General features: G+C 40.6%; 1 protein-coding gene across 2 annotated transcripts in view; it reads left to right on the top strand.

Annotated features, from left to right (window-relative positions):
- SKI (SKI proto-oncogene) overlaps positions 1-27267 on the top strand; it is an 87817-nt gene that overhangs the window by 49350 nt on the left and 11200 nt on the right. Inside the window, exons 2-5 of one of the 2 annotated variants that reach the window (XM_088468201.1) lie at positions 22431-22550; positions 23400-23515; positions 23746-24011; positions 26435-26736. In XM_088468201.1, coding sequence (XP_088324327.1) covers positions 22431-22550; positions 23400-23515; positions 23746-24011; positions 26435-26736 — 804 coding nt within the window. Of the gene's footprint in view, positions 1-22430; positions 22551-23399; positions 23516-23745; positions 24018-26434; positions 26737-27267 lie in introns of both variants that reach the window. The other variant, XM_088468200.1, reaches the window with a different exon arrangement.

Genomic DNA, 27267 nt, shown 5'->3' with positions numbered 1-27267 from the left:
TCTGAGGGAGAATCCTCAGTTAATGGGATTTGTACTTCTACCCCGCAGGCACAGGGACATCATGCAAACCTGAGAGGTGTGCTACTCTAGACAGCCCTTTCCACCCTGCACACTGCCATTTGTGTTTAATACGGTGTGTTGCAGGTCTGGAGAGAAGTGTAATTTACAATGCAAGCGTACACCGGTTTTTGGATTCCTCCTCTGTTATCGGCTATAGAGAAGATGTAGAAGACCTGTATCTCTCCAGCTGTGGTTGGACTGTAAGCAGGGCATGCTGGGCCTTGTAGTGAAAGCTGTAGATCCACATATCACTAAAACCTATTACTGGTTTGCAGTCAATGCTTTGTGTCTTGTTAATGGCTTTGGGTTGTTTTGTTTTATTTTATCAATGTCAGGAATAAAAAATCTACGTCTTCACAGCAAACTAACACCTGCTGTCCATAATTACCAACAGCTTTGTTTGAAGTAATGTCTGTGGAACGTTGCTATAGTTATCTGTGACTGTTTTAATTATTGCTCTTGTTTCATATAACTCATTTCTTTTTAATTTCGCAAACTCTTCTCTATTAGCTAGATGATGAAAGTGGCATGTTGGGATTCTGCTGCATTTTTCAGCAGGACGGCTCCGTTTTTATGTGTGGTGGGAATATGAAAGACTTCAGGATATGAAGTAGAAAATGCTAATGAGGTTTATGATCATCAATAAACTATACTTGTTTGGTGTGGTTACCTTAGGTACCAGGCATTAATACAATTGGGCAGATTCAGCCACTTTAGCTCGGTGACCAGATCAAAGGCCTAATTGGGTGACATCCAGCTGTTTGGCTTGTGGGTTGCTTATTTGCCTAACTAGGGTATATGGAGCCCAGGGCAAGTTGAGAAAACTGTCTAATGGGTTCATGTTAACATGACACACCAGCATTTTTCGTCACTCTGGGAGCATTCCTTTCCATTCCATATGCACCTTAATGCCCCCAGTAGTAGTACTTGCAATGCCCACTATAGTAGTGCCACTTATGTGGTGCTCTTGTAGTAGTGCACCCTTATACAGTGCCCCCAGTAGTGGTCCCCCTATCCAGTGCCTCCAGTAGTGCCCCTTATACAGTGCCCCTAGTAGTGGTCCCCCCCTATGCAGTGCACCTTACATATATAGCACGAAGGCACAATACTTACTTGAATCCCCGCCGCCGTCCGCTCCTCCGTCCTCCCGCTCGGCACTATGGGAGAGATGTCATGATGTTTCTCCCATCACCCACTGCAGGAGCCGGAAGGTGCAGCTCATGAGTAAGCTCCAGCCCGACTCTGACCGTTGGTGCAGCAGCCAATGAGTCTGTCTGACTCTCATTGGCTGCTAAACCAGACACAACGGTGGCAGACCGAACTACACTGACTGAGACCACTGTCCTGGATCTAAGTGCCACCGAAACTTTTGGCGGCACTGGGGCTTATTGCTATGGTTGGAAGACTATTGCTATATGCTTCCAACATTTATGATGACTCCTTCAATTTTGACTGGGACATTAAGGGGTCTATTTACTAAGCAGTGTTAGGAGACTGAGTGAAAAGTGATAAGGTGCCAGTCAATCAGCTCCTAACTGTTGTCTCACAGGCTGTGTTTGAAAAATGACGGGTGCTGATTGGCTGGCACCTTATCACTTTCTTATCACTTTTCACTTTGTCTCCTAACACTGCTTAGTAAATAGACCCCTAAGACTTTTTTCTTTCTTTTTTTTTTTACCACACAAATAGAGAAAATGATGGTGCAGGTGTTTCATCTGCTATGCAAATGTCCATGAGGTGAAAATTAAATGGGATGAAAGCTAGGGTACGGAATGTTACTTTAATGGAGAAGAAGAGGAAACAATTGGAGACTACCTCTGCAAGTCATGTGTGCTGGCAAGCTGTCATAAGCCTGGCTGGTTTGGATGGGCCTGTACTTTTCTTTTCTTTTTTTTTTTTCTCTTCATTTCATGAGATGAAGTTGTCTCAAGGTCTCTGTTATGTCTGTTTCTATGGAGAGAAGAAAAAACAAGCCGGATGCCAGACTTGGGAGGGGAGGGTAAAAAAAAAAAAAACCCCACAAAGCAGAAAAAGTAATATGATTTGGCTAAGTTAGTGGTAGATGCTTTCCAGTGGGGTGTACGCATTATTATTATTATTATTTTTTTCTTTAATATGTGGGCTCCAGATTCATTGCCTTTTGGGGTCAATATGTTTAATCCTCTGCAGAGTTTGCAGAAGTTTGTATTGCGTCACATTGCCGAAGCCGTCAGCACTCAAGAGGCGCCACCTTCCGTGCAATGAGACACCCTGTGCTCGACTCCATGCCAGCAAAGCTGCATAGCACGTGTGCCGAACTTAATCATTAGATTGTCTTCCTTACCTCTTAAGAGCCATAGTCATGCATTAAATATACATGTGCAATATAAACAGTAAAAACATACTTCCACTTGTGACCTATTCAGAACGACTGTATATACCACATGAAATACTGCTGCTTAAACGATTTTCTGAAAAATAATTCTGTAATTTTGTCCCTTGGAACCTAGCATGTTATAAATTATGGCTCTGTGGTGGGAACAAATGTAGAATTATTTCTTCCTTGAATCAATGTTGTCTTTCAATTCCTTTTTTTTTTTTTTTTGTCTCTGTGCTTTTTTTTTTGGCTAAGAACACACTGTTCCTCGGTTTCAGATGTTGAATTTTAAAGATATTCATCTGTACTTGTTTTTATTACACTCTCCCTCTATTCTGCTATATGCTGTTCCCAAGAACCAGTAAATTTGCAGCTGAGCTAGTACGTTAAATAACATTTATTTATATTTGGATGTAAGAATAGTCGCCGCAGCATGCACTTTCCCTAGATCCATGTCCAAAATCAATTTTTCCCCCACTTCTACAGCAATCCAACGGCTTGGATAGTTTCTCGTCATTAAATGATCTTTCATTTTCTAGAACGTTTCCATGATGTGTGTTGCTGAGCATTTCAGGGAGATGAGAGGATTTATTTTGGCCATAAAAAGGTGATGGATTAGCAGCAAACGTAGGGTTCAATATATTCCTCTGGTCTTGGAGCCAGATGCTCCTGCAGATCTCATATACATCATTCTTATTACCCAGAACACTTCCTGAGCCCCTCACAGCCCCCTTAGCTAACTCCCTTACCTAGCCAAATAAGATGCTTACATGGTTCCCATATGCCCTCTGATCATTTCTGGAAATCCTTTTTAGAGTTTCACATGAAAAATAGACTGTTAGGCAGATGAATCTTTATAAACAGCATATTTAAAAAAAAAAATCTTGGCAAAAACAGAAAAACAAATCCACAATGCATTATTATTATTATTATTATTATTATTATTAATAATAATAATAACTTAAATAAAATATTATTATTATTATTATTTCTATAGCACATAGATATTTTGCAGCACTTTACAGAGAATACTTGTCATTCACAACAGTCCCTGTCCCAGTGAAGCCTAGCATCTTTATTCCCTATCACATGGACACACACGCACACTACTGTAAATTTTTGTTAATTAAACTATAACTATGTTTTTGATCGCGGGAGGAAACCGGAGGATACCCACGCAAACACGGGGAGAACATCATTTCACACAGTTTAAGGACTTGGGGCGGAATTCATTTGTTTTCATCCCCTATCGCGCCCTACGGAGCTATTCTATTCTTGCTCCTGTCGGGCGCGATCAGCTGCCAAGCGCTACATTTCAGCTCGCAGCCCCTGGGAGATGAGAGCTGAAATGTGCGAAAAGTGACGTTTGGGCGCCCAAACATCACTTTTCGCGATCGCGCCCAGCACTTTGGTCGGGTTTAGCTGCTTTACGCGGCTAAACCTGACCTCTATGGGCGCGATCAGCACGAAGAACGGCAGCAATTGAATGGCCACTTTAGACGGGAGATCCGGACTGCGTAATCAATTGAATTCCGCCCTTGGAGGGAAACGACTCAAAGACCTTCATTGGACACGCTTATTAAAAGGGCTTATGATAATCAAGATGGATACCCACTATTCAATGGTGTGATCCGATGCAACAATACTTTGCGTCGCTGTACAAACTACATAATCCGGTGTACGACGGCGCAGTGTATCGATACATGCATGTAACAGCACCGCGCCTGCCATCGGATGTGCAGGACAGTAGATGGGACGAATTAATGAACGATGGCAGTGATCGGGTGTGCGCACTGTACAATGTGTACAATATATCGTTCCTATCTGCATTGGGAGGATATATCAGCCGATAGATCATATAGTGTGTACCTAGTATAACAATGAGGCATTTTTTTTATTTTAATTTTTTTTTGTACCGTTCTTCATATATGGAAGTTTCTGGTACTATAAACACAGTGTACCAAAAATTCTCTTACTAAACTGAGCCAACCATTGCATGTTATTGATAAGTGGCTAAAAGATGTACATGGGCAGTTTGGAATCTGTTCTCCGGTTAAATGTTTCACAGTCACGTCCTGTTTCCAGAAGGTGTAAAAATTTCACTTGCATCCTGTGATTTGAAGCAGCTGCGTCATGTACCAAGGTGTACTGAAGACCCCAGAGAGGCCGTCACTGAAGAGCGAGAGCAAACATTCCCTTTGGTAAACAGAGGCCTCTGCCTGGCAAGCTTTGCAAGACTGCAGTTTATTTTGATTTCTTGGAATTCAGCAGACACAAAATCTCTGTTAAATGTTAATGTTTCAAAAGACGCACAGATCAGCATTCTGCTGCTGCGGTGGAGGCAGAGACGTCGAGGGGAGAGAGGGGGGGTGTAGTAGATGATTGAGAAGGGATTATGAAGAACAGAAAACGCTGATTTGATTTATAGGCTTTATATTCTTTTCTTTCATAAAAAATACACTTTTTACTTCTAGGCCTTATTTTATGTTTTATCCCCCTGTGTTTCTTCACCTCTGGCTCCTCTTTTCTCATGTTCTCCCCAGGCAAAGCTGACCAGCGCCTCTTTTTAGCAAATCCGACATGGGGCGTAAAATCGGGCAGACAGGTTGAACAACTATTCATTTGTTCTATTCATTCCAGCTTTATTCAAAAACTTCAAGCTGATGGAGGCCTCCACTTTTGTATTGTGTGTCTACTTGAAAAATCTTACAGGGATTCTTTATCAAGTAGGAACCATTGACTCAAATACGCGCTTTTTATGGATGTTCATTACCCATTTCAAAGTCAAGGACAACGACAATGTGTCACTAGGCGGAAAAGTTCTCTTGATGAATTTGTGCTATTTGTTGAATGTAAGCGGATACCCACTAGGTTTTCTGACTATTAATTGCCGTTGACAAGTTTTGCATTTGTATATGTGTTTTTCTATATACATTTCTAAAACAATTCTCCTACACAGACACACACATACTATATGAGTGTCCTTTTTAGTCAGCAGCCAGTTAGCCTTCCAGTATGTTGTTGAACTGTGGGCGGAAATCAACTCAAATGTAGGGAGAAGATGTAAAATCAACACACTGCTCTGGTTGGAATTGAATCCCCATAGGGAACACAAGGATAAACAAAAAACTTCAGACATTAAACCCTTGGCCCCTTTACTGTGTGGCACCAATGCTAACTTTATAGGCAAACTTGACAGTGTTGCCTATTAAGTTACCGGGGATACCAGTGTTTTTACTAGCGAGTGGGTAACAATAAGCTTTCAGGGGTCTATTTACTAAGCAGTGTTAGGAGAAAAAGTGATAAGGTGCCAGCCAATCCGCTCTCAACTGTCATTTTTCAAACACAGCCGTGAGATGGCAGTTAGGAGCTGATTGGCCTTATCACTTTCTCCTAACTGCTTAGTAAATAGACCCCTAAGTCTGCTCATAAACACAAGCTGTATACAAGCAAACTGGTACACGTCAGCTGATTATATATAGATATATTTTCTCATAATGGTGTTATCTTTCTGTTAGTGTTTGAATGTGTGTTTTTGTTCACTTTGTTATTTGTAGTGTTGAATCCACATGAGGAATTTGTGGAGAACCTGCAGTGTTGAGTGGGCCCACATGATTTAGTGGACAGCCCACTCACTACATCCAAGGTGTGAACGCTGCTCAGAGTGGCCCTGACCTGATGAATGTGGTTTCCTTGAACAGCCCATTAGGGAAGTGTCACATGAAAGCATAGTCTATGCTAAACACCTCCTGACAAACCTGATCATGAACATTACATTTCCTTGCAGTTCCTACATTAAGCAAGGGTAATGAAGTGAAAATGTACCTCCTTACTACTAGTCAGCCGTGAAAGCTATTATTTCCTCAATTTATGAATATATCTGCCAGTATTTTGAAGTATTGAGTTGCGTTTTTTTGTCCGGCACTAGAATTTATTATTCTTAGTCCTATCTGTACTAGTCGTGCGTAATGAAATTAATAGGAACGGCCCATGCTACCCCTCTCATTATGTACTTCCTTCTCATTGCTCTTGTTGCTGATGGTGCTCTCATTGTCAAACCTCGAATTATTGTCCGACCAATAATACTGCTTTTATTTGGTAAATAAATGTGTGCTGTCAAAGTTGTGCTGCTATTCAGGCTTATACTGTGAGCAGTAATTGTTTCTAGGGTGCTTTTGGCACGTCTAATGTTGTCATGCCAGTTTTTTACTTGCATTTGGTCTCGGTGGCTGTCATGCTCTCCATTCCCTCCTCTTCTATACATTGTGGTGGCTGGTTATGCAAATGTCTATTTGTACATTGTAGACTAATGGGACTTGTATTTGTGTGTATTGTAAAACAGTTGTTTGCATAGATTATTGACTTAACACCCTTTACACCTTCTAATTTAGATATTTTAAAATGGTATTCTAATCTACTTTCATGAATGAAGTCTGCTCTAATCACTGCCCAACAAATGCTTCCTGCAGTGCTTAAATTCATCTCCTGTTTTTAGTCTAATTTAATTACAAATCCTAACGGGTAGAACTAAGCACATATAATATTCATGGCTGTGTGCAGAAGTGAAAGTCAAAGAAGAGCTTGAAGCATTTTTATGTGTACCTGCACTATTTGAACAGTTGTTATCATACCAACTTTTTTTTTGAACACTGATTTTTTTATTTTTTTTTATGCTTTTTTTCCATTCTTTAATTTGGAATCCCAATATTTCACTATAATTGGCTTACAATGTATTTTTCATCAACCCTCCCTGAACCAAACCTCAGACCCATACATTCTTGAAGGTTCTTTTTCATTTTTTTTATATTCTAGCCTCACATTTAGTATTTGCATAACATGGGCTTCTATTTTGTCATAGACATCACTTTACGGCTAACCAATACTGTTATATGGAAAATTTCTATAATTACATGTACGTTACTTGTATTGAATACTGGTCTGGGTGATAGCATGAAGAGGACAGCATTCGATCTACAGTATATTAGCTAGTGAAATACTGCAATAAGGGGTCTGCAGGGTCTGTGGCATCCTATTGGTTCAGCCTTGGTGTCTATCCAATTGGAGCCACATACATGATTATTTGCAATGCATTGACATTTCAACTACTGATAATCATTATGGTCATTCTCTGTCCTCTGTCTGACTTCAGATATACGGTATTCAGAAGAGTGGTGGATATCCTCTGCAACTAAACGCGTTCTTTAATCTGTAGATCTTCTCTTGATCTTTATATTTTTTCCCTTATATCGTCTGCATTGAAAACTCACTCTCACTTCATAGCCTTAAATTCTGTTTCATTAACAATTTTGAGAAAAAAGAAACACATCCCTGTCCTTTCCACAAATTATGTATAATTTTATTATTTTACAAAAAAGAAAAAACAAATCTCAAGTAATTTTTCTGCTGTTTTCTGAGGATTTTTTTTTTTTTATTATTGTATCAGATAATTGAAAGAGCTTGCAGCATACTGGGGTTAGGATATTAAGTGATAAATCTTGAATGTAAATTCAGAGATGATTGTATGGTGGAATTTTTTTTTTTTTTTTTTTGTCTACAACATTTTTTAAGTCTGAGTTGAAGAGTTGTTAAGGCTGTAGTAAGAATTTACTGTTCTCCCACATGAAAAGGCATGTGGCAATATTTTTACCTTGACGAAATGTCCTACAACCGCTGTCTAGCACCCAGCTGTGTATTTTCTCTATAATTTAATAAGGTATTTTAAACACCTGGGGTATGTATGAGTGTACATATTTATGTCTGTAGACACCCTAGAGTCTAAAGTCACACGTTGCAGAAATATTCTAAAATAGGAAAGACTTCTGTCTGAGAAATACATCTTTATAAACCCTTCGAATTGGGTCAGGAATGTTGCTGATGCCAGATTGGTCCATGTGTTAAGAAATCCTACTGCAACAAGGGGCGAAATGAGTTGATTGTGGTGGGAAAAGACCGATTTTGCTTTTTTTTGTGTGCAGTTTTCCTCTTTGTGGTCTATTCTGCGAGATCTGGAACAATCTCATGAGACCAACTTCTTGGAATAGATACAGCAACATTCTACAGTGGAAATGATCACATAACCATCCCTGTGTGCTTTACAATTTTTTTTCCTTTTTAACGCATAAAAAGGTGGCATGCTGGTCATGGTATGTGATACTGGTCAACCAGTTTTGATGGTCTTGTGTCTGTTTTTATTGTATTTTTGTCTTACAAAATATATATTAAGCAGCAGAGCATAAACAAGAGTCGCGCTTCCTTGATGTTCATATTTAAACATTCTCTTTTAATTAACTTGGATTCCTAGTATATAAATCTTCCAAGTGCTGTGACCACAACATCCTGTATTTCATTCTGCCGTTCTCATTTTGGGCAACATTTCCTTTAATCCTGAATGGAAAAGCTTGCTTGTTGCATATTGATCCTTTTGTGAGGAAGGGCACCGTGCCAAAACTCTATTAACTTGTACACCCCACAACTTTGGCAAGTAATGTCACTGGAATGTCTGATGTGAAACAGCCTCAGAAGCTTGAAAGAACAGCCACCGGCTCCACTGGGATTGCTGAAAATAAAAGGTTCCTTTTTGTTGTGGCTGTAAAACAAAAAAAACAAAAAAAATTGTAGGGACTTAATTAATATACTGGTGTTATGTGCAGAAATCTGCTGTAACCCTTTACCATCCAGTTAGATGCTTGCACTAGAAGAACGATGGCCTCGAAGTTATGGATTCCACCACATTAAATGAGCCCTTCACATTGATCACCCCTCTGTTCTAAAGTGTGTGTTGCTCAGTTGCCCTTGTTGCTTAATTTAGTGCATCCCCCTTTTCTGGCTTCCTAGTCTAGTTTGTTATAATATATAGGGGCATATTCAATTCCATGCGAAAAGTCCCATACTTTTCACATGCTGGACTTTTCGCTGACATCGCTGCTTTTCAATGCGAAAAAGTATCGCGTGCCTCCCTGCTTATTGCCGTATTCAATTAGAAATTTGTGATAACGGGATCCGGCAAAATTGTAACATGTGAAAAGTGCTGTCAGATTTGTGGAAATCAGCCTGACACCCCCCAAAAAATGCACTGACATTGGGGATCACTATAGATACATTCAGCAGGCCTATTCAGGGGTATTTGGGGTACTTAAATGCTCTCAATAGCTGCTAATTAGCATCTTTGCATAAGTGGTGAATAGCATTTAGCAGTTTTTTTTTTTTTTTTTTTGCAGAAAATAATTAGTCCCAGCAAATTTGGGGTACACGAAAATGGGTGCAAGCATATTTAAGTTGCTAAAGTGAAGTTTTAAAAAATGCAAAAAAAAAAAAACACCTGCAAACTTAACCTGGGGCATACTTGGGGACCCCTCTGTAGTCTATTTCACGAGTTTTTAAATTTGTCCCCTATCTTTGGACTTTTTCGCCTCTAAAATGAAAGTACTTTTTTGGGTGATCTAAAGGATTTTTTAAACGTTTTTGTGACGCAGTTTACCTTTTAGGGGTCTGACCGAAGGGTGTAGGAGGGGTTTTCTGAGGTTTGCACCCCAAAACCCCGCGACCACCATTGCGCAGTACAGATCATGTGCAGATCTCAAGACATCCGATATGTACATAAATCATCTAGTTTGCATGCAACTTTGAATCCAGCACTTTAACTAATGTCTGGATTGGTCAAGAAAAAGGTTACATTTTATGCTAATAAGCCACACGACTTTCATACTGAGGTTCCCAGACTCCCCTATTACAGTCCAGGGTTTAAGGATATCCATGTTTGAGTTCAGATAGTTAAATCAAATTGACTGAGGTGCTAGTTAAGTCACCTGTGCTCAAGTATGGTATCCTTATAACGTGGACTGTAATGGCAGAGTTTGGGAACCACTGATCTAATATATATTTGTTAATATTCTACAAGGGCACACTTTTTTTTAATTTATTCTCCCAGGAGAAATAACAATTAAAAAAATCTTTGGATATGTCATTAATTTTGGCTTCCTCAGGTCAAAAACTTATCTATCTTGTGATTCCATATTCAAAGGAAATAAAATAAAAGTATTTTGGGAGCCTAGTCTTATTTTTAAATCCTTTGAACATATAAATAAAGGTTTCTCACAGAGCCCCACACTCCACCTTCTGGAATGGCTAGAAATATGCCCGGTGAATGAGCAATCGAGCACTAATCCTGCACAGGGCCTTTTGTAAGGCCCAATTTCCCCACCAAGCATATTGTGTCTGGTCATCAACTTGAACAAAGACTTAAGAATCAGGGTCCTCCTTTAGTAAAAGAGCGGCGGTGTTTATTGGCCCTTGTCTAGCCATTTACCTCAGGCTGAACTCCAGCCTGGAAAACACGGTTGCGGTGACCCTGATGAGTTTGAACGGTCTCTGTAGGCCCTTGCACACCCACTAGAGTGCTCCTGAAAGGCTCTGACCTCTGCTCACCCCTCTGTCTCCATGGTTCGTTGTATTTCTAACTCATAATTTCTCTTTATATTTTATAATTTCCCTAAGGGAAGCACTTTAACTTTTCCTTTTTTTCCTTCTGTATATTTGGTTTTACATACACACATTAACCCTTCTATTTCATTTTCTTTTGTAGACAACTTTGATATTTGTGTTTTTACTTTGCTCAATGTCCTTTTATAAGTGTGGTACACTGCTGCCCCATTACCCCTGCCACTGTATGCACATGTACATTGAGGTCTGTTCTAATAAATCAGGGGTTCCCAACCATGGTCCTCAAGGCACACTAACAGTCCAGATTTTAAGGATAGCCCTGCTTGAGCACAGGTGTGTTAATTAGTACCTTAGTTATTTTGATTAAATCATCTGTGCTCAATCATGGATATCACTAAAACCTGGACTGTTAGTGTGCCTTGAGGACCGAGGTTGGGAAACACGGTTATAAATGATCAGAAGTAACCAAATAGCAGAATACAATGGATAATTTTTCCCTTTCATAAGCTAATTCAACACTATTTTGCTTTCCTGGTTTACCGTTGTTGGTCTGCCTGGAAACTCCCACATAATTATAGATTTTCCAGTTTGTACTTTCCCTATGGCTTAATTGAAGCACATGGAGCTTCGATGTTTGCAGAGAACGCGGTCTGTGACTCCTCTGCATAATGTACCTCTTGACCGCTGGACTCCTCCGCTCATTCGGTGCACCTCTGCCTAATTTTCTTTCACTCCCCATACTAAACTTTTGAGTGTGGTTCACTGTAGCCAAGCAGGTGTGAGGCTTGGACGTCAGCCAGGTAGTAAGTAGAGAGGGGACAGATTGTCGCCATGCAGTTCCACCACACGTGGAGACTGCCTATTGATAAATCTCTGGCAAGTGTCCAGGCACCCAGCTCCCTCCTCCTCACCCCCCGCGAGGCGCGAGCGTACGGGAAAAAAATGGCTAGACAGAAAAATTGATTGTTCATGTAATTTGATTTGACATAAGGCAAAGTGGAAAGAGAGGACAGGGAGAAGCTACAACCTCAGCACTGCATTAGCAGAGCGGCATTGATGTGAGAGAATTTATGGCTGGCCCATTTCTCCTCAGGAAATGCATTTACACAGCCCTTACCAAAAAGGGGGTCAGAGGAACCTCCAGTAATATTAGGATGAATGGTGCCTCTATAGTCTAGGAGACACTGTGGGTTTATTGAGAGAAGCCCCCACATTAAGACTAGAACAGATTTTGTTGAGATCACACGTTGGGCAACATGTTTAATGCTGGTCGATTACAATCAGCCCTTATTAAGAGCGCTGTACAAATAAACCCACCAGGCTTGCTGACGCTGAGCTGGATTGTGCTACTGCAGACACGTAGCTGTCTGGTACGAGTTCACCAGACTCTGCTGGTTTTTATTTTTTTTTTAGCTGTCTGATCACTCTGTACTGTAGTTGCCAAAGAAGGTCACTCTTGTATGCATTTAAGGTTCGTCGCAGTAGAACATATTACACGTGACATTTTTGTTCTAGGCTAACTTTGATTTGTTTGCAGGTTTTCCGGCATTTATGCTCAACAAGAATTTATTTTTTTTCAGATTTAGAGAAATGCCAGATAAGGGATCTTGGACCTTTTTAACTGAATCCCCTTTTTCTAATTTTTTTTTTTTTCAGGTAGAAATTCTGCAGGACAGTGAATGTTACACTGTCCTGACCATTCAGCAAGTTTGTGAAGTCATGTTTGCAGTTGCACATAGGGTGGGTCTGTTTGTTGAGCATCTCTGGCTCCCAAGTTCAAGGTGGTCATATGTAAACACGCACAGCATATTTCCCCTGAGGTTTGCGCTCAGAGAAATTATTAGCTGTTGTACTACAAGCCACTTGGTGAACGCATTCCTCGTGAAACACGCACAAGTGTGAGAGAGGCTCTGATGTAGTATTAATAATTCTACAAATATTCAGACTTGACTCTGTTCCAAGTGCAGTAATGCATGCCTTCCACTCAGGATCTCTGCTCATTGAGGAGAATGGTGGTTGTAGTTTATTTCCTAGTTTGATTTGGTGGTACATAGAGTACAGTCTACAGTTCAGGCAGACCAGAGACTGATTTTGTATTAAGCTCTGGAAAGTGATAAAGTGGAGAGTGATAAACTACCAGCAACTCAGCTCCTAACTGTCATGTTACAGGCTGTGTTTGAAAAATGACCGTTAGGAGCTGATTGGTTGGTCGTTTATAATTTTTCCACTTTATCACTTCCCAGAGCTTAATACATCTGCCCCTTGGTTGCAGATATTTTTAAATTGTTATTTCAAAAAGTCCACACTATCTAGCATATGTGCGTTTTACAAATGAGCTTTTAGAGAAACTGACGTTTGGTATATTTACTAAAGTGCGGGTTTTTAGAAGTGGAGATGTCGCCTATAGCAACCAATCAGATTCTACTTATTTCTCTAGCACCTTCTAGAAAATAATCGGTAGAATCTGACTGGTTGCTAGGGGCAACATCTCCACTTCTAAAAATCTGCACTTTAGTAAATATACCCCTAGTTGTGTGTATTGCTGCAGTGCTGATTTGGCTGCATAGTGACAGCTTTTTTTATTCAAATCGTGAAGAGTGGAAAAAAAACACATTTACCTGGGCATCACCCTCTTAATTATAGTACATAAAAAAAAGTCTTGGCAAAGTTGAAGCCTTTGCACCAGAGGTAATATTAGCTGTCGTTCCTATGACAGCACAAGAACACAATTTGTGACTCCCGAGAATAGAGCACGTATCTTTTTAGCTGCAGGTCCAGGAACAGTTGGGATGTCACGAATGGCCTCCAGTTGTCCCTGTTTTTTTTTTTTTTTTTTAATGAATCTCCCTTCTGCAAGCATATGTCTGCTGTAAAAGACTTAGAAACCTCCCTGGCATTATCAGCCCCCTTCCGCTGGCCCTGGAAGCAGACATTAAATGTAATTGGTCTTGAAAAGAGAGGCTTAATACGGCAGGCAGACCTGCAAGGACTGAACGATCTGTCTGGGATTTCATCACCACATTGACCTGAGCAAATCCTTTCATCGCGGAGAAATCTGCTTAACAATCGTGTTTCCCCTTGAACCTTGGAATGACATTCCCTAGCATTATTTTCCGTAATAAAAGCATCAAGAGAACCTGTAAGCAAGCGACCAGAAAGCATCACATGGCCCTATGGAAGTGACCGGAGACTGCTTTTGTCCATGTAGGAGATTAACCCTTTCTACAGATGAGCATGTAGTCTCTCTGGGCTTCTCCAACACTGCATCAGTATGCTATTGACCATTCAAAATCTGACGAGAAAAATAGCTCAAAATTATTACAGCTTGTATGATTATGTACTATCCCGAAACTACATATGATTTTACACTAGACTGTCTTCGTTCTACATGAGAGCGTTCTCACTGGCAGCTTCTTGGTTAAATGTCCCCCTCTGAAATAAACTAGTTAAGTCTTTAGTCTATCCAGGCGCCTGCAAGACTGCCATTTAAATCCCCCACGAGCCTCAGCATGCTGTATGTTTTTAAGAAGCTGTTCAATGTGTCTCTTAAGAACATGCAGTGAGCACCTAAATGCTTTCCCACAGCCCTGTTAAGACAAGTTACATCCCTTTAAGCACAGGGCAAAATGAAATCCTTCCGTGCTACACAGGATAATTGCATGGAGACTAGCAGCTAGGCTTCTTCTGTTAACCCCCCCCTGCCCCGCCCCCCTGGGTATAGCATCTTGCACAGTGCACACGTGATGTTCCAGAAGACAGCCAAAGAGGCTTTGGAAGTCTAAGACTGTAATTGGTTGACCAGCTTTGTCAGAGCCACATGGAGTTTTCTGAAGTCATGACAATTTAAAGTAATTAAGCTTGCTGCGATTTTCCTGCTCTGCTTATGCACCTGTTGTTGTTGCTCCCCCCAATCCGCGTTATACTCCATATCTTCTAGCAAAAATGACGACTTCTTTTTTCACCAAATTTGTCAAAAAATTTTTGTTTGTTGATTAATTAGCAGTGAAATATTGCAATTCAAAATAATGTCAAATAAGAGGAGAAAATAAACATTTTTTTTCAATGCATTTGTAGAGTTTGCAAGCGATCTCTCATTATCAATAGGTTATTACACCTCTTTATTGTCCAACACATACTACCGTTCATTTGCATTTTATATACTCCATGCACTGTCTCCTCTCGCTTGCATAACGATTCCCATATGGAATTCATACAGCCTGGCAAAAAGAAAATACCTGACTTTACATTAGTATGGTGATTTTTATTATGAATATAAGGTCTGAGATGGCATTCTTGGGTAATACGCTGTAAGCGGGTCATACACTGCATGATAATTGCGCAAACCAGCTGACCAAACAACTGGTTTAAAGGATTATTGTTCGATTTCTGGACCTGAACCATAATCGTTCGCAGCATGAAAATGGCTGAAAAATGTTGTGAATCCTTTGGTTTAGTTATCAAACCTGTCCGATCCACCCGACTGTCGTTCACCCATCTATATGCTATGAATGGATAGGGCCTCTATACATAATGCAGTGTTTGGAGGCACTTTGCTTATTGTCCCATCACAGTGTCAGATGGCCAGCATTGGCCAAAAAAAAAAAAAAATGCCACACGGGCCTTACGTAAAAGGCCCCAGTATAACCAATCTAGATGATGGAATGTTTTCCTTGGGTGGTCACTAAGAGCTAAAATAAGTTCCAACCACAAAAGTTTTTTATTATTTTTTTCTTTTCTTAAATGTAAACCGCTGCTTTGGTTTTGAGCTGTGGAAATGTATTGATTGACCAGAAGCAGAGGGAAGAGTAAATATATGAAGCATGAAGTTTAGTGTGTAATTTGTTAATGCTTTCGGGAAGGCACAAGATTGTAATGCAGGTTAAACTGGCTTCTGTTGATCCCAAATCAATACATTTTAATGTCCATTAGCTGTACAACCAGGTAAAACAAATTAAATGCAGGGCTTCTCAGCAGTTCTGTTTGGGGATATTATTTTTTCCTACTGCAGAACAGAATGATTGTATCACTTTACAACTCTAACTTCCCAAAGATGATACCATCAGGTCTCCTTGACTGCAGTGAAGATGGGCGCCACATCTCTACAGTAATGCAGGATTAGTTTGGGATGTCTGTCCTCCAATTCAAGCTAAATGTTTTTAGGTTAGACGTGGATCACATCACTGCTGTGTGTAAATTGGTCCTTCACTGCTGCACTTCTAGCATTCACAGCACTAAATTGTATGCATACTGTGCGTTTATACCAGGGGAAAGGCAACTTGTCTCTTATGCTATCTAACAACGTCCAAATTGCAGACATCACTACATTAATGCTGGGAGTTGCAGCTCATCTTTTTTTTTTTTTTAAAGATCCAAAATTGCATGAACTTAATGTTTCTGCATATGTGTTTCAAGAATCAGTGTGTTCGGTACAAGGGACATGGGTTAGGTTTGCATAGCCTCCCTGCGTGGGTTGAAACTACTGAACCTAGTTGATGCCAGCAATCATACCAGCTCACCAGCTAACTATTTCTGGTGGTTGCTCTGCCTGACCCGGTTATGATTTAGCAATGGTGACTCAACTTAAACAACCGAGATCACACATTTTCTCCAGCTTACTCAGAGGCTGTTATTTCCTTCCTTTTATGTAAAAAAAAAAAAATATATTGTATTGTAGAGAGATCCAGTGCTGAGCCAGGGGAGAGTCACAATAAAGAAGTGGGTGGAATAGAATTCAGATTTGTGCAGATTATTCTAGTCTTGTGGCTGTGAGCACCTTGGGCGCCTTGTGAGTCTGGTTTGGTGCTTTTACTGGTGACTTTACTTAAAACATCACACAAACGTACTTGCAGCAGTATTAATGCAGCCGTAGAACTAGGGAGTCACACATCTATAGGGGTGGCTGCGCCACCCAATAAATCAGTAGCAGTCATCTTTAACACCATACGTTTAAACCAGTCCTATCCTTGGTTCAAGATATCTGTCTGAGATCAGCCGGAAGTCGTATGCTCAACCTCTAAACCAGTGGTTCTCAAACTCTGTCCTCAGGACCCCACACAGGTCATGTTTTCCAGGTCACAGCAGGAGCACAGGTGTATTCATTACTCACTGACACATTTTAAAGATCCACGGGTGGAGCTAATTATTTCCCTTGTGATTCTCTGAAAAGACCTGGAAAACATGCACTGCTTGGGGTCCTGAGGACTGAGTTTGAGAATATGTGCTCTAAACAGCCGCAATACTGTCTGCACTCCCGTGGCTCTCATCCTATGCGCAAATGCCCCATTGCCACACCTCAACCTCTCCAGTTACACTCACGCAAGTAGAGGTGTAATCAGTTGCAAGCGACTACGAATCGTCTGCAGTTCCGCAGTGTGTGAATCAGGGCAGTTCAGGTAGCAGGCATTAATGTGCCTGGTGAAAACAGACTGCACACTGCACCTCAACTTCAAGATGAAACCTTTTTTTTTTTTAATCAATAAATGGCTTCCTCTATGAAAACAATACTCTGCTGTATTTGTACAGTTTCTCAAAGAAATAACACTCGTCCTAAAATAACTTCCGTCACTGTCTGCTTTGAGTAAGTGATAGGTGCACTTTAATCTGTGAGTTAAAGGGGTCACGGTTCACTTTGTCCAATGAGAAAGTTGAATTGTTCTTTTGTTTACTCGTTGTAACCTAGGACATGGCTTACAATTATGCAGCACATCTGTTCTCGGAAAACATACTGGTAAATAAGCAAATAAAAATGTTTCATTTTACAAGTTGTTCCAGTGTGGTAAATTCCTAGAAGACATTGAACTATTCCAGTTTTGCTGCATCATTTTTATTTTTAGGCCTCCATTACTTTAAGGGAAATTGCATTCATAGGTTATTGACTTCTTCTGTATGCTTTGGTATATTTTGCTTTAGTGGAACTGCTTAATGCCAGAAACTCCCTTGACTGATTAGAAACTGTACTGTTTTGAGTCACACTTGACTATGGATGAATATTTCATTTAAGCTAGAGCAGTGGAAAAGGAATGCTGCCAGCTTACAGTTGCATTATATACATACATACATTCTCTACACATACATCTCTACAAAAGAACCAGGAGTGGAGCACAAAGTGCGTGAGGGGGCTCTAGATCAGGAAACATCATTTTAAATAGGGCCATTGTTTTCTCTCACTGTCTCATCCACACTTCAGACACCGAGTGTCTCTGATTACACATACTGCCTCTCAAAGTTTAGTGGTGAAGTCTGTTTTGTCTAGTACAATGGTATCCAGACACTGCTTGCCTGGAAGCAGCTGCATGCTATGTTGTGTCTTCCTCAGAGAGGCAGATTCCTGGATTTTTCTCATTTGATTACTTGTTCTTACTCCCTGTGGAGTTTATCATTAATTTCTCAAAGAACAAAAGTATATTCAAAACCATAGGTTGTTTTTTTGTGTTTTCTTTTCAATTAGATTCCTTTTTTATTTTTGTAGACCCGGGAATCTGATTCCCGTGTGCTATGAAATATCACACAGATGGCGGCAACTGCGGGCTACAAAACCTGTACTCCAGATAACAGGAGTACCTTCTCCGTCAATCTGTCACAGTTGTTGGACTCCTTCCCTGAAAAAATGCTGACTTACCCAACTAGTATTTTGTCTAGCACTTTTTTGACACTTTAAGAGGAAGAAAAATAAAGTCTACAATTCTGAGGTTTGCATTAAGCAAATAAATGAAAAAACTGTATCAGACAGGCGCCTGGCATTGTGGGTTTTTTTCTATTCGTGAGAACCTCTTAGTTTTTCACTGCTCATGAGATTGTACCGAAACAGGAAGACCTCACCCTAAGTCTACAAAAAAGAAAGTTACCTCAAATTTCTTGTACCAACTGCAGCAATGGTGTAACAAAAATGTGATCTGTGTCTATATAACCGCTTTAGCTGGAAATATTTTTTGGGGCTCATTCTTTTAGCATGTGACGGCGCAGAAGCTGTTGCTGAACTTTTTTGGTTAATTGTTTTGATATTCTTACAGGTTTTACATCAGCTGTAGGATTTTTTCCCTTCCATGTTGGTAACTTCAAACCATAATGCTTCGTGCATATTGGTGCAATTTCAGGATAAATTTTTGGACTTGTGTGCAAAAAGGGCAGGATACACCCAAAGGGGGCGAATCAATTCATTTATCGGGCGCCTTAACTAATGGGCATCCGATGGAGCAATTCAATTGTTGCTCTGTTAGGACGCCCATGCAACGTGTGTGTACCCGACAGCACCGGGTTTAGCTGGGCAAAACTGCTAAACCCGTTTAAAGTACCGTTTTGGGCGCCAAAATGGATTTCCGACTTCTCACACATTTCTGCTTGCCACCCCCTTGAGACGGCGAGCAAAAATGTATCTATGCGCACACGAACAGAGTAACAATTGAATTACTCGTTTGGGCACCCATTAGTTAATGTGTCCTATAAAAGAATTGAATCGCCCAAAAGTGGGTTTATGAAAGAGTATATGTAACAAATGGTTATAGAGATAGCTAGAGATGTATAGTAACATTTTAAGACCTTCTGCCAGGGCACTACTACTAGGAGAACCTAGGTGGGTGACAGGCTTTTGGGGGTGCTAAACGAGTGACTCACCGGTACAGTGTCTTCATTTTCATCAGTGCCCTATGACAGCAGTCAGCAGCTTTGCCCCTGCAAATTGAGAGGAGTGGATCCGATTTTACATTTTTATTTTCTTTTTTTTGCTTTGATTTAGGTTTGAATTAGGTAAAAGTATGTTATTCACTTTTCATTCCAATCCTTTCTGATCCAAAAGCTTGATAATTCCTAGCAGAAATTTTGAATTTGAAGATGGCTGGATCATTAACCACTTTTGCTGATTTTTAAAACTGTTGTCCCCATCAATGCCAACACAAGACTTGTTTCTGGTTTAATAACAGGGTTCCCTTGAAAGTGAATATCTGCCATTGTGAATATAGAGATTTCCACTTCGAGGTCATTGGTTCAAATGTGGGTTCGCTCGCTGTGGTCTGCATGGCTATTATCTACAACGCAGACGTAATTATAGTTGGCGTTGAGAAGCCAGTAACCAAGACTTGTAAACTTATTTGACCCCAACCATTTCATATCAGGCTTCCTCTGGTGAAGAGGCTCTTCTTGTAGCTTGTTTAGGCTTGCTTCCTAAAATCCCTGCGTCTGCTTGCTCTAGCATGTTCTTTTACTCTTAAAAGCTCCTAGGTATTTCCAAATAGCATCCCGCATGGCCTTCAAGTCTGATTATCCTGTCTTGCTCCAACTTCACACAGTGGGCCTTATTCAGCAGGTAACCGCTAATGCCGCCACCACTTTCTTTATGCTAATGCACAGTCGATGGAATTTGTACAGAGAGTCCACCAGCTGCGGCACTAATCCGCTGATTTGCATAAAAAGTCGCATCATTGAACATTGCGCCTGCCCTATTGAGGCACAGAATGCCCGCCTGAACAGGCCTGCTGGAATCAGTGCAACTGTCGAAAAAGTCGCTAACAACGACACGAGCGTGTCTGGCCAGCCGCCCACCTGTTAACGCCAGAAAACACCCATTACTGGTCCACCTCTCTGCATCCAGATTTGCTCTGCGTCTCTGGCTGTAATCATCGAGGTGCATGTGCAGTACAACTCGTACACATGCGCAGACTGAAAACATCGGACACTTGCGGCCATCTCTGAAACAGATTAATTCTAAGATTACCGCTGTTTGTCACTGTAACTATCTCGCCATCTTTAGATGGGGAACTGGCAGGAGTCTTTCTGGCTTCAGTTAAGCCTTTCAGGCACTGCTGGGTGAAAGCCATGCGCAGACTGATCGCCGCACGTGACATAGAAGCCCATCGCTGGCAGCGATAGGCTATCAGTATGTGAGCAAGGGATGCCACCGAGGAGGGGGGCGTCGCTGGACCTAATGGACGAGGTAAGTAATGAATACCAGCGGCGTATTCGTTTGTATCACTGCATTACTATATGAAATATGCAGCTGGTATTGAGGTTCATTAATAAATGCTCTAAGAGTTTTAAAAAAAATTCCGCACCTGCTGAAGTCACCATGTAGTTTTACCTCAGTGTGTGTTGAAGAGAACGCTGCTCTTGCCAAGAGGTCTTTTCTATGCTTTAGGGTGATTTACAGTCCAAGCGTCAAACCACTTGTGGAAAAGTCAAAGCAGGTTTTGGCATGTTACCCAGAATCCAGTGCAGCTGTGGTAGAGTGAAGTCATCTGCATAACAACCATTACAAATAAACACGGTCTTCGCTGTTCATGCTGTTCCTGATTGACACCACATAAAATATTCCTTCTATGTGCAGGCAAAATCAGACATTTGTCATTTTTAGGGCGGGTTTAGAGGGGGCACTTGTTCTGACCAGTTCCATTTCCGTCATTGCTAAAATCGGTAGCACAGTGAAGTCATATTTGGCGTCTTGTAAGGTCACCACTCTTTTTGGAAAAATTATTTCTGTTAGGTGAAAAATCATACTGCCAGCAAAGGATATTTAACCCTTTAATGGTTACACAATTAGCTTACAGCACCATATGATTTTAGTTGGGGAGATTCAGCTCTTGTCTAGAGAAACCGTAAAATTTTGTCAAGACCTTCCTACAGGAAATTTTGTTTGCTTTGTCCAATCATCTGTGGGTATTTTGGATATGTTATCTTTCTGTAGCTTTGCTATGTATAAAAATGTTAGGTAGTCAATTATCTGGGTGTGGCTTGTGAATTTAATAAATATGGTTGGACAGGTGAGCTGAAATAGTGTCTTAAGCTGGCCACACACTAGACCAACTTACATCCAACCAGCCAACTAGTTGATTGGTTGGAATGAAAATCTGGTAAGGTATGAAAATCTGGTAAGGTATGAAAGCAAATGACAATCAGCAATTTCCTCCCAAATGCCAGAAAACAGACAAACTTGTGTGAACAAATTGTGTAGATCAAACATTTAACAAACTTGTCTGACGACCATTTTCATCTGTTTTCTGGCATTTAGGAGCAAATTGCTGATCATCAGTTACTCCCATACGTTACCAGATTTTCATTCCAACCAATCAACTAGTTGGATGGTTGGATGAAAGTTGGTCTAGTGTGTGGCCAGCTTTACAAAAAAAGTCTGTTATAAAAGGCTGCCCATTTTATCTTTTTGTTGACTGAACATTGAAATATGTAACCAGCTTGGCTGTTACATTGGCATAGCACAGGGGTTTCTTCTACACAGTTTGGGCACCCAAAACAGGACTTTAGACAGGGTTAGCTACTATACAAGGGAAAACCCGTGCTTTTTGGCAGGCACACGTGGCACGGGTGTCCAAACGGAGCAACAATTGAATTGGCACCTACTGCGTTTGCGCTCCCAAATAACAATTGATTCGCTCCCTTAGTCTTTACTTTTACTTGGGAAGGGGCCTAATAATGATTGAAAATCTGTTGTAGGAACTCGTAATATGTAGGTTCTATAGAAATACAACTTGAAAAAATTTAAATCTTAATAGAACGTCAAACTTGTTATGTAGTTTCGTCTAAGCACAGTTGAGGTATTCTAATCAGAAATGGTACGTGTTTTTTCTTTCAGCTTTCTTCTGAGCCTGCCGCTAAAAAGACAAAAGTCGATGACTCAATCATCCACTCCCCAAGCTTCACCGAGAAAGACAAATCATCTAGTTGGTTGCGGAATTTGTCAAACTCCAGTAAAGTAAGTGTGTGTTGCTGTTTCACACTCTTATGTAACATGATTTTGCACCATGAGGAAGGAAAAGAGAGTTGTGCCATTAGGTGTTTTCTCTAGCTGTCATAGAAACAATGCTCTAGTGTGCCTTTGATACGCCATGTCTACCTAGCTCTGGAAAGCGTCTTTCCTGCTCTGTTAAAGTGTTTTGGCACATGTAGGGGATGAGGTAAGTGACTGTCCAGTGCCTCAGGGACTCTGCACGCTCCAAAGTCCCCATCCCATAAATCCGACAGGATCTTTTGCAAATTTCATATTATTTATTGGCAGGCAACAACTGCACAGGGTTTTAAATGTAATCCGGCTCATCCTCTCCAGTGCAAGTTGCTAAGCAATTAGGGCCAACACGGCAACCTAAGGAGGGATCAAGGGACATAAAACAGAGACTGATTATAATAAATGTGGATACAAGTCACAGCCAAAAATGAAAGGCTGTCATGTGTCCAGCCAGGTGTAAGGCACAGGTGAAAAAGCCAGCCGGCCAAATAACATCACCATTTCTTTTTAATGTCCCATGGCTGCCACTTGAACGTCTAGTGCCGTAACACACGATCAATGCAGAGTGCGTGGTATCCTCTTCATATTGTGAACATTTAATTTGTCTTTCTTCCTTTTTGTGGAGTTGTTGCAAAAATTGTCTTGTTCCTTGTTGAAAACAGCTTGAACTTATATTTTTAAGAGGAATATTTAGCAGTGACGGTGATCTTTTTTTTTTTTTACATTTGTGCTAATAGCGCGCTCCTATTGTTCACTTGTTGGTAGCGATGTTTTTATATGCTTTGTTTGATGGTCTTTTTTTTTTTTTGTCCCCCATAGAATACGGGATATGTGCACCAACGCCAGCGTCTCTCGGCTTTCCGGCCCTGGTCCCCCGCCATTTCAGCAAATGAGAAGGAGCTCTCAACTCATCTACCTGCCCTGATCAGAGATAGGTAAAGGCATTTATTTTATTTACTTTGTTCTTTTTTATTTTTGTTGTTGTTACCCCAGCATCTCTGATTACTTACCTAGTGTATGCATGTTTACAACAATAATACAGTATCACATTGTTGCTTACTGCTACTTACCCTACATAAACGTTCTCTGTATAATATATGCGCTTTTTGATGCAGTCAGCATGAATTATAAAATTATATATATATATTTTTTTTTTTTCTGCCAGTTTTTATAATTACAAGAGCTTTGAGAACCTGGTTGCCCCAAATGTTGCTCTGACACCCCCCGCCCAACAAAAAGTCATCACAAGCCCACTATGTGCCCCAGCTGTGCCAAGAAGCACTCCAGCATCTGGAAGCCCTGCCCAGTCCCGGAAACGGAGGCCCACAGCAGAACTGCCCCCAGCTCCTGAGGCACCAGCGCCTCCCTCAACAGTCCGGGAGGAAGAGAAAGAATCTGAAACAGAGATTGAAGTGGAAAGTAGAGAAGAATGTAAGTGTGAGTTGAATTTATTTTTATTTACTTTTATTTTTTTACTTTTTCAGTTGTTGTCCAAAGTTTTAACAGGCATGAAGCCCTTATGTGTGCTGACCTCTTTTCTGTCTGAAGTTGACCTTTCACCCAAACTGGCATGCTGATCTTGCTGTACAGGCATCATCTTGGGGAACGTCGTAAAAAGCAATCTTATAAATATTTGCTTTACACAACATGGAGTGTGGGTGATGAAATTAAAGTTACAGATCAAAGATTAAATGGCTTATGTTTACGAGTTGAGTTCCAACACTTAATCTATGCTGTTGTTCTACAGCCGTATCACCTTGCCTGGGAGATTAATCATTTTAGGTCAAATGCAGGTCATCCCACTTTGCCTAATGTTTGCCCTATGATAGGTTGTTGTAGTATATGGAGGAACTGGTGATGAATTTTTATTGCCCATATTTTAGGAGCAGATTTGCACATCATACAAGATTATATTTTGACAGTACTAATAATATTGTAATGCTCTGTGATGTTTGTGTACATTGCTTAGATGCATGCATATTGCCTCCCCTGTTTATAAACCATAGGCACTCCCTAGAGTGCTTTCTCTGGATATAATGTACTCCTTGTCTGCAGGATAGAAAATATATATATATTTCTAGTTGGTTGCGGAATATATATATATATATATATATATATATATATATATATATATATATATATATATATATATATATATATATATATATTCTAATGGCACACCTCATTCAGTGGTTTTTGTTTATTTTAATTATTTTCAATATAGATTAATACTGAGGGCATAAAAACTATGAAATAACACACATGGAATTATGTTGTAAACAAATCACAATATGTTTTATATGTTAGATTCCTCAAAGTAGCCCCCTTTTGCTTGGATGACAGCTTTGCACACTCTTAACATTCTCTCAATCAGCTTCATGAGGTAGTCTCCTGGAATGGTTTTGAATTAACAGGTGTGCCTTGTCAAGAGTCAATCTGTGGAATTACTTGCCGCCTTAATGTTTTTGAGACCATCAGTTGTGTTGTGCAGATGTAGAGTTAGTACACAGTGGACACCACTATTTGACTACCGTTGTAATCCATATTATGGCACCAACCACTCAACTCAGTAAAGAGAAGCAACAGTCAATTATTACTTTAAGACCTGAAGGTCAGTCGATACGGAAAATTTCAAGAACTTTGAATGTATCCTCAAGTGCAGTTGCAAAAACCATCAAACGCTATGATGAAACTGGCTCTCATGAGGACCGCCCCATGAAAGGAAGACCAAGAGTTACCTCAGCTGCAGAGGATAAGTTCATTAGAGTTACCAGCCTCAGAAACCGTTACTTAACAGCACCTCAGATTAGAGACCACATAGTCTTCACAGAGTTCAAGTAGCAGACAAATCTCAACATCAACTGTTCAGGGGAGACTGCGTGAATCAGGCCTTCATGGTCGTATTGCTGCGAAGAAGCCACTACTGAGGATGAACAACAAGAATAAGAGAATTGTTTGGGCCAAGAAATACCAGGAATGGACGTTAGACCAGTGGAAATCTGTACTTTGGTCTGATGAGTCCAAATTTGAGATTTTTTTCTTCCAACCGCCGTGTCTTTGTGAGACGCAGAGAAGGTGAGTGGATGGTTTCTGCATGTGTGGTTCCCACTGTGAAGCATGAAAGAGGAGGTGTGATGGTGTGGGGGTGCTTTGCTGGTGACACTGTTGGTGATTTATTCAAAATTCAAGGCACACTTACCAGCATGGCTACCACAGCATTCTGCAGCGGCATGCCATCCCATCTGATTTGCGCTTACTGGGACCATCATTTGTTTTTCAACAAGACAATGACCCCAAACACACCTCCAGGCTATGTAAGGGCTAATTGACCAAGAAGGAAAGTGATGGAGTGCTGTGTCAGATGACCTGGCCTCCACAATCACCCAACTTAAACCCAATTGAGCTGGTTTGGGATGAGTTGGACCGCAGAGTGAAGGAAAAGCAGCCAACAAGTGCTCAGCACCTCTGGGAACTCTCCTTCAAGACTGTTGGAAAACCATTCCAAGGGGCTACTTTGAGGAATCTAAACTATAAAAACATTTTGATTTGTTTAACTCTTTGTTGTTTACAACATAATTCCATATGTGTTCTTTCATAGTTTTGATGTCTTCAGTATTAATCTACTATGTTGAAAATAATTTAAATAAACAAAAACCATTGAATGAGAAGGTGTGTCTAAACTTTTGACTAGTACTGTGTATATATAATTATAAAATATTTTTAAGAGCTGCTTTTTAATTGCTGTCACAGTTTACAAAGTACAGATGCAAGGTATATGTAACTGATCAACTCCTGTTGAATTTAAGTATGCAAGGATCACTTGGTGATATTTTTGTTTTTATTTTTCCTTATAGTTACCTCTTCACTCTCCTCGCTCTCTTCTCCTTCCTTCACATCCTCAAGTTCAGCCAAGGAGTTAAGTTCCCCAGGCATGTTAGCCCCCACTGTGATCAACCCTTCATTTGAGGTGACGCCTCACAGTGACTTCCACAGCAGCGGACTCGAGGCAGAGTTGGAGCACCTAAGGCAAGCCCTGGACAGTGGTTTGGATTCCAAGGAAGCCAAAGAGAAGTTCCTTCACGAAGTAGTCAAAATGAGAGTGAAACAGGAAGAGAAACTGAATGCTGCTTTACAGGCCAAGCGGAGCCTTCAACAGGTAATAAATATTGCATTACCAGATAATGCCATCTGGTGATTGAAATTTTCTGGTCTCACTTTAGATCTGGTGGTAAAATTGATTCTGCTGATTGGGATCCTCTCTGCTTGTTTTGTAATATTGCCTTTGATTTTCACCTGCATAAATCCCTTCTCCCCAGAGAAAAATCTCCAAATATCAAATATACTTTTTAAAACATATTTAATTTAACCTGAAGCGGTGTCCCCTTCTGAAGATTTTATCTTCCAATCCATTTATATGCAATTGGTATGAAATACAGATAGACTGGATCCAGGCGGTCAGAATCCCGATGCCTGGATCCCGACAGGGTTAACATACCGTCACTTGGTGGTCGGTATGCTAATCCTCCCCCTTTTTATCCTAACCCACCTTCCCTGTTGCCTAAACCTAACCTCCCCCTCCCCGGTATACAATCTGGAAGCCGGCTGCCTTAATACTGGCGGCCGGCTTCCCGACTGTCATATCCCAGCGTGGGTGAAATGCCGGGCGTCTATATCTAGACGCTTGTCA

The sequence above is a fragment of the Taudactylus pleione genome, unplaced genomic scaffold (genome assembly GCF_031769625.1).
Source record: "Taudactylus pleione unplaced genomic scaffold, aTauple2 ptg000082l, whole genome shotgun sequence".
Taxonomy (NCBI): domain Eukaryota; kingdom Metazoa; phylum Chordata; class Amphibia; order Anura; family Myobatrachidae; genus Taudactylus; species Taudactylus pleione.
This window is presented reverse-complemented; position numbering and strand designations above follow the sequence as displayed.